This window comes from Tachyglossus aculeatus, chromosome 9 (assembly GCF_015852505.1).
Source record: "Tachyglossus aculeatus isolate mTacAcu1 chromosome 9, mTacAcu1.pri, whole genome shotgun sequence".
NCBI classification, from domain to species: domain Eukaryota; kingdom Metazoa; phylum Chordata; class Mammalia; order Monotremata; family Tachyglossidae; genus Tachyglossus; species Tachyglossus aculeatus.
This window is the reverse complement of record NC_052074.1, coordinates 24817690-24826006: the sequence shown is the minus strand read 5'-3', so window position 1 is coordinate 24826006 and position 8317 is coordinate 24817690. Positions and strand designations below refer to the sequence as shown.

Here is an 8317-nt window from a genome sequence, read left to right as displayed (position 1 = left end):
AGTTAGGAAAATAATCAATGAATGGCATACAGGCGTGTATGGGGCGGGCAGTGTGCACGCATGTTTCAGATGTGACCAGGGCAACGGAAACTGGTCAAGGAATACCTCTTGGAGGCGTGTTTTCAGAAAGGTTTTGAAGATGGGGAGGAATATGGTCTGGTAGATTTGAAGGGGAGAGAATTCCCAAATGGGTCAGGGTGTAAGCCAGGAAGTGAAGGCGGGACAGCTGAGAGCCGGTAGGAAAGTGGAAAGCGACCGGTAGCCAGCGGTCTCTCGGACACTCGGAAGCACATGCTCCACGTGGACTAATGGGAGTTCTTGAATAGTGGTTCTGTTATCCTCAAACACCACTCCAAGCACGAAACACAGAATACACTTTAGGGAGTGGGGATGGATGAGGTTGGAAATAGTGGGGGAGGAGTAACACTTGAACAAACGCATTCTCTAAACAGTTCAAAGCACCAGTAGGCCCTCTTCCCCACTTTCCATGACTCTGTGGACTGATCCCTCCCTGGCATTTCCTTCCACTCCCTTCCCCAAGGAGTCCCTTTCCTCAGAAGCGCCGAAATCTAATCATGGTGTTTATCCAGCACCTGGAGTGTGCCAAACCCTGGGGAAGAGGGAGAGGTTATCGCCGTGTCATTCTGCAAATGAGGAAACTGAGGCAATAGAAAAGTTAAGAATACAATGACTGTTTCGTCGTACTCTCCCAAGCACTCAGTACAGGGCTCGGCACACAAAACGTTCACTGGATGCCACTGATAAAGAGAATGGTCAATGGTGACCCAGATCAGTGATGGAGATCGCTAGAACCCAGGTCCTCTAGGCCATGTCATCTGTGGCACAAAATCTTTCCACTCACGGAAGCACCAGTTTACCTAGAGCTCTGACCTCAGATGGGCCACAACCTTCATGACAAAGCAACAAAAGTGAACTCACAAAAACACTCACTCCAGCAAATCTGAGCCTTCCAGTTATGTGCTTCTCTCCAGTCAAGCATCACAAGACAAGCACAAAGTAAAGGAGATGTAGATTTATTCACTTTACAAAGAGGGTGGTATTTCGATGCCATAAACAGCTCCATTTATAGACAAATATACTGTACATTATACCAGTGACTGGCTTATACTTTGCCCTAGGATGTCTGTATTATCTGAGAAAAGAGTGATCCTTGGTGTGCCACTGAAATTTAGAAGTCCATAACATCTGGTTTGCATTACATTTTCACAGGCAAAAAATCCCTGTTCCCCAGACCTTCCTTTTGGTTGACCGCGACACTTAGATCGTCATTCACTTATTTACAGGCTCAATTACTGCTTTTTTTTTTTCTTTAAAAAATTTAGAAGCCACTGATCATTCTAATCGTCTGCAGCACAAGGAAAATCAAAATACTGGTTTCATACACATATAAAGAACAAATTCAGTTTGTTTTGTTAGTCATGACTGATGCAAAGAGATAAAAGGTGTATTTACTAATGAATTATAAAAATACTTTCTTTTTGAAAAATAGCAGCAGGTTGGGCTGCTGGCTACTGCTAAATGAAGCCAAAGGAGAGAAACAAGTACAAACGATCTTTGATCTAAGAAGTTGAATTTTGATTAAAAAAAACAACGTAGGCTGGAACAACACTTACCACTTCAATAGTAATGGTCACTGCATTTCACAGGAGTTACAACACACCAAACACTGGTGTGCTTTCCCTTATGTCAGTGGTTTCCACCTGGCGTTTTACAGAAAAGGATTTCTGAGGCTATTTTAACGTTGGAACGGCCACGATCGTTCCGACCCGAACAAATCTCTGTTTTTAAAAACCCTTATGGATGGGGAAATATCACGATCTGGTCACAGTTAGGTGCTTATCCTTTCGCTTTAGCTGATCCGGGAACTGGGCGAGGGTGATTCTCCGAAGACCTCAAGTGACTTCCGTGGGGGCCACTTTACATGGCTGGCCTTCAATGCCTCTTCCAAAGTTTTGTTTCACACCTGGGTTTCATGAAGCGTACCAACCTGAGACTGGCCCGAAGTTGATGCCTCTGGAGCACGTTTTGCAAAATTTCCGAATGTGACCCCCTCGGACAAGGGCTTTGTCGTTAATAACAATTAAAAAAAAAAAAAGATGTTATAGAATAATCATGTCAGTATGTTGAAGAAAATGTTTATTCACTGTGTAAAGTTTAACAATTGGTGAAAAAATATTATTTACACAGTAGGCAAGCTTGGGGGAGGACAGGGTCGAAGAAGGCTGGCATGGCAAACCCCATTCTGATATGGAAGCAAAAGTTAGAACCTCTGTGTCCCTGCCCAGGCCAGGCACAGAGGGCACACTTTCCCGGGCGAACCAGGAAGCTTTTGACAAAGGTGAGCTATAGTTCAGAGTCCCACTGACCTTTCTCAGTTGTGTTTTTTCCCCCCAAAGAAAAAAATGTAAAGTTATTCTTCTTCACTCTCATTTTCTGGGTCCAAATCGGAATCTCCATTCATTTCCTTTTCAACCAACATTTCTTGCTCCTCCTCTTCCTCCACCTCCTCCTCCTTCTCCTCCTCTTTCTCTTCCTCCTCCTCCTCGTTCTCTTCCTCCTCCTCCTCGTTCTCTTCCTCCTCCTCCTCCTCCCTTTCTTCTTCTTCTTCCTCCTCCTCTTCCTCCTCCTCCTCATCCCAATCCTCCTGAAAGACAAGAAAGTGGTACCTTTGGTACCTGGGCAATGAATTACAAAAACCCACAAAAGCATACATTACCGATGAGACTACTTACACCGGAATCTTTATCGGCCATTATCTCATCATCAGTATCTTCTTCGGATGATTCTACAAAATGAAATCATGGTCATGAATTTGAGAGCAACAACAGAGGACCTCAAATAACAGAAAATATGATCTTCAACGTGAAAAACGTCACTACTGGCCAGGGGTCTATTCAGGCCCAACACTGTCTCTCAGGGCAGAGATAAAGGAACCGTGTGTTCTTCCTTGGTGTCCTAAGAGTGACAGTTGTGCCCAGCAAAAGCCCTGATTTTCTTCTTATAATAATGATGGTATTTGTTAAGCGTTTCCTATTTGCCAAGCACTATACCAAACGCTGGGGTAGAGACAAGGTTATCAGGTTGTCCCAAGTGGGGCTCACAGTCTCAATCCTCATTTTACAGATAACTGAGGCACGGAGAAGTTAAGTGGCTCACCCAAAGTCACACAGCTGACCAGTGGCGGAGTCAGGATTAGAACCCACGACCTCTGACTCCCAAGCCCGGGCTCTTTCCACTAAGCCACGCTGCTTCTATAATCCTACGAGGACTTTGTATCCATGAATTTGACCAACCTATTGACTATTTCAGGAGCCCTACTTCAGTAGTTAGGAATTTCACCTGTTGTATGAGAATGTATGAGTGTTTCTTTGGTTTTGGGACACACTAAGTTTGATTTTTGGAAGCATCTACTACACCCCACCATCACTATTATACTAATTAATTACGGTATTTATGTTTAAGTGCTTACTACGTACAAAGCCCTGTCCTGAGCGCTGAGGTATTAACAAAATAATCAGGTTGGAAAATAGTCCCTGTCCCACATGGGGCTCAATAAGGATTTACAGATGAGGAAACTAAGGCACAGAAGTGAAGTGACTTACCCAAAGTCATACAGCACGGCGTAGCAGAAAGAGGACAGGCCTGGGAATCAGAGGACCTGGGTTCTAACCTCAGCTGTGCTGACTGCTTACTGTGTGATCTAAGGCAAGTTGCTTAACTTCTCTGTGCCTCAGTTCTCCTGTCCTCCCTCCCCATGCGGGGCAGGGACTGGGTCCAACCTAATCCACTTGTACCTATCCCAGAGCTTAGAACAGTGTTTGACACATAGTAAGCAAATAAATACCATTAAAAAGAAAATGGCAGAGCCAGAATCAGAACCCAGGTCCTTCAGACCCCTAGGCCTGTGCTTGTTCCACTAGGCCATGCAGCTTCCCACGGTCTACTCAAATCAATCAACAATATTTATTGAGAGCTTACTGCGTGGTGAGCAACGTACTAGGTGCTTGCAAGAGAACAAAAGAGTTGGTAAACATGTTCCCTGCTCATAAAGACCTCAGTCTGGAGGGTGATAGATATTAAATAAGAATTCCACTCACTTAAGAAGGAATTCTAACCCCGGCAAAGCACGGAGAACAGAAGCAATTAAGCATTATCAATGTATTCATCACCTTATTTTCATCAACATCCCACTTCAAAACCCCAGTAGCAAAATTAGAAATGCAGTCATCGCAAATGTACACGATTGGGATAAACTGAGCTTCAGGATTTGGCCTGAATTATGCCAGTCCCCAAATTTCCTGAGGTCCCTCCACCCCCGACAGATCAGGAAGCCCCAGATCTTACGTTCTTCGTATATCAGCTTTGCAGTCTGATCGCTTTGAGTCACTCCCTGTGTTTTTTCCGATGCTTCGACCTGAAAAGTTACAGTATCCTCGGGTGAATGAGAGTTATGCTTCCCTGCTTCCTTAATGACTTATTCAATCTGGTTCATGTTCAAGGTGTGAAGAACATTTTCAAAAAACGGTCCATTACAGCATTGTAATCACGAAGGGAACTCAAAATATTTCAGATTAGGGAAAACAAAACTGAATACCTAACATTCCAAAAAAACCAAAACAAACCCAGATATTGCAATTCATTTTTCACCATGATGACCGATGTATTTTGGCCACTGTACAAGCTAAGACTGGTGCCTAGGAGTCAGCTATTACCAGGTAAGCCGCCTGCAATATATAACTCAAGGTAAATAAATGCTTTTCCACCCCAGTGGGTGTCTCGGCCTACCCGGGTCCACCTAAGGTCGATAGCTCAACACACTTACAGCTGAATGTCTGGCGTCTTTTCTTCGTCAAACCATTAGTCAAAGCTTCAAACCCACCCCCAAAGGCCTCTTCCGGTCACCCACCTGTGTGAGAAGCAGCAACAGTTTCCCGTGAAGGCGAGAAATCTTCCACAGGGTTTTGACTCTGCTTTCCATCAGCTGATACAACATACTGAGCTGGGGGACCAGGTCGGGCAGCTGTTGAAAAAGTGACAGAAGTCATCAACTCCATCCCAACCATCTCTTCCTAAAAAGACCATGACCCAGCTGAGATCACCCCTCAAGAGAGCATTACAGATCACTATCCAGCATCTCTCTTTTAAACGGTGAGCCCACTGTTGGGTAGGGACTGTATATGTTGCCAATTTGTACTTCCCAAGCGCTTAGTACAGTGCTCTGCACATAGTAAGCGCTCAATACGATTGATGATGATGATCTCTCATTTACAAATACACAATACTCCGCTCATCGGAACATGTATGTAATAAAGGCATTCTCTGGGCAAATGGTGTTACTAAGCACTCTAGAGGGGGGCAGACCGTTTGTACTATTCTCAGGGAATTTACAACCTACAATCTACAACCACATTCATACAAAACACCGTTGTCTATTGAGAACTGAACTGGACCTATCCCAATTTATAGTCTCGGACCGTCCTTTGAACCCCAAACTAGCACCTCTCCCCTACCAGTTCAGATACTCCCCGTTGTAGTCTTTCAAAAATATGATCAGCTCTCTGATAACTCAAGGGTGGCATCCATGACCCACTTCATGCTATGGAAAGCCACACTTTGGCTAATCCCACGGGCCACGAGAGACAGCAATGTCAATCACCCCATGAGAGGCCTTCCCAGACTGAGCCCCTTCCTTCCTCTCCCCCTCGTCCCCCTCTCCATCCCCCCCATCTTACCTCCTTCCCTTCCCCACAGCACCTGTATATACGTATATGTTTGTACAGATTTATGACTCTATTTATTTATTTATTTATTTATTTTACTTGTACATATCTATCCTATTTATTTTATTTTGTTAGTATGTTTGGTTTTGTTCTCTGTCTCCCCCTTTTAGACTGTGAGCCCACTGTTGGGTAGGGACTGTCTCTATATGTTGCCAATTTGTACTTCCCAAGCACTTAGTACAATGCTCTGCACATAGTATGCGCTCAATAAATACGATTGATGATGATGATGATGATGGGGTGACCGTTACGACACTATGAACACGGAGGGCGGTGGGGCTCCGGGCGCTGCCACCGGTTTCTGGACTCACACCAACCATCAGGGTTGGGCATTCGTGGGTAGTTTCTCTCACCCTGCCCAGAAAGTAAGAGCCGCGGCAGCCCGAGCTGCAGCCAGTGAGTGGATCACGCCGAAAAGCAGCGTGTGGAGAAGCCCCAAGGGGCTGCGCGATCACAGATCTAGCTCTAACTCCCTGACAAAGGTTCATGGAGAATGGACTATATTAAGGAAAAATTCCTTTTGCTCATCCTTAACCAAGGTGGCACACAATACCCCACGGGAACCAACCAGTCACGGAGCAGATACTTACCGTGGAAAGGTAGGAGGCGTGTACAGTTAACACGGTTTTTAACCACTGAACCATTAATACGGCACTGAAAGAAACAGGGGGGAAGGGAGAGAAATTCTATAAATGGATGAGTTAACATCAGCGTTCCCAAATCCCAAACCAAGTTTTCTAACACTATCCCCACAGGCCATTAAACTACCTTCCTACGCATCTCTTACCTTTGCGGATGTCCTTGCAACCTCTTGGTAAGCTGAAAGGGAAAGGAGCCAGAAACATCATTAATACAGACGAACACATTTCCTAGGGATATTTATCTACGCTTATATGCACCTAGACACCAAAACAGGAGTGGCACACACACACACATGTGCACATCAGATTTCCTAGTCCAGCATTATTTTCCCGTAAATTACATCACAAAATATGCCTGAACTTGTACGCTTTGCCTTCCTGGGTGCTGTGTCATGTCGTTTATTTCTGTAGGGCATCTGTGTGTCTCTCCCCCCGTGCAGGGGATACAAACTCAAAAATTATGGCACCAAAAATGAGGAAAAAGGAGGATGTATGCAGACAGGGTCTAAATTAATTATTTTCGGAATTTCTGTCTGGGGGAGTCATTTAAAACGGAGTCATTGTTTCATGCTCAAGAGTCCAGATCGTACGAAGATTCACTCATATAGGAAGATGAAAAATCCTGAGCTCGTCACCTACATTTATTTTCAGATAAGGTCCTCAAAATTTCCTCCAATTACAGAAAAGGACAAACACAATGTTAAAGCATGCAGCAGTAGGGAAAAGAATTAAAGGGGGCGGGGAGAGTATCGACAGAAACATTTCATTCAAGGGGAAGAAGTACACTATCACAGGCTTAGCTTGCAAAATACACCACCTCCTTCTAGACTGTGAGCCTGTTGTTGGGTAGGGACCATCTCTATATGTTGCCAATCTGTACTTCCCAAGCGCTTAGTACATTGCTCTGCACACAGTAAGCGCTCAATAAATACGATTGAATAAATTGAACAAATGAAAAATGGGGGCACTTAAAAAGTGGGTAACAGTACAGCAGAAGCCAGTTTCAGTCGATTTAAAATTACTCTGCTGTGTAGAAAAGACCATGAAAATCTTACCTCATGCAGCAGAGGGATGACAGCATACACGGGTATCCTCTGAACTGTGCTCTTTATTACATTCGACTTCTTTGACTGAAGCACTCGCTACAGAAAGAGAAGAAACTATTATTAACCAAAATCACACGCCAGGCAGTAGACTCCGAGAAAAGGCTTCAGGAAACATCCAGTACTTGAGGAGAGGACTGAACAGGCCAAGAATACGGAATTACTTGTGAAATACTTGGGACAAAAGCAGAATCAGGGCCAAGAAGCGCGTGACTGGTGTAACCTCCTAATGTGCCACAAAAAAGAATGAACTCCAGCAACAAGGGAATGAGCTATAGCACCTTACGCACACTCCCACTGAAAGTAGAGAGACTACTGTTATCCAAAAAATACAATTATTTATTCAATAGATGATTTGGTTAAATTCTGCTCAGTTTTCAGAAGGCTTATATATGTAGGTTTCGACACCACATAATTGGACTTCTGGCAGTGCTCCAAAACGAACCCTATTTCCACAAGTCAAAGTAAAATAACTTAAAATTTCTTTAGGTGGTACTTACATTTAACAATAAATTATCAGTACTTTCTAACCCCTGCACCAGAAGAACGGCAAAGCTGTCTGTCTGAGGGAGGCCATCTTTTGTCTTCATTTTCACTGTGTCGATATCCATTGCTCCCAGGCGCTCTTCAATGCTAACCTGAAGAATGAATGAAAATGTTATCAGGCTAAATCGCCCAATTACTAAAGCACAAGGGTTTAACTCAAGTCAAATTAGCAGGTGCCCAAGACCCCAGAAATTAGGTCTTATGTTTCCAGGCCGACTGAATAGGG

General features: G+C 44.2%; 1 protein-coding gene across 1 annotated transcript in view; it reads right to left on the bottom strand.

The window, feature by feature from the left end:
- Positions 1-1018: 1018 nt before the first annotated feature.
- The window catches only part of WDR43 (WD repeat domain 43), a 42852-nt gene continuing 35553 nt past the window's right edge, over positions 1019-8317 (bottom strand). Inside the window, exons 11-18 of the mRNA XM_038751587.1 lie at positions 8046-8183; positions 7498-7584; positions 6589-6620; positions 6392-6455; positions 4928-5041; positions 4366-4435; positions 2756-2806; positions 1019-2619 (exon numbers count right to left, since the gene is read on the bottom strand). Of these exons, the coding sequence (XP_038607515.1) occupies positions 2432-2619; positions 2756-2806; positions 4366-4435; positions 4928-5041; positions 6392-6455; positions 6589-6620; positions 7498-7584; positions 8046-8183 (744 nt within the window). The 3' untranslated portion in view covers positions 1019-2431. The remainder of the gene's footprint in view (positions 2620-2755; positions 2807-4365; positions 4436-4927; positions 5042-6391; positions 6456-6588; positions 6621-7497; positions 7585-8045; positions 8184-8317) is intronic.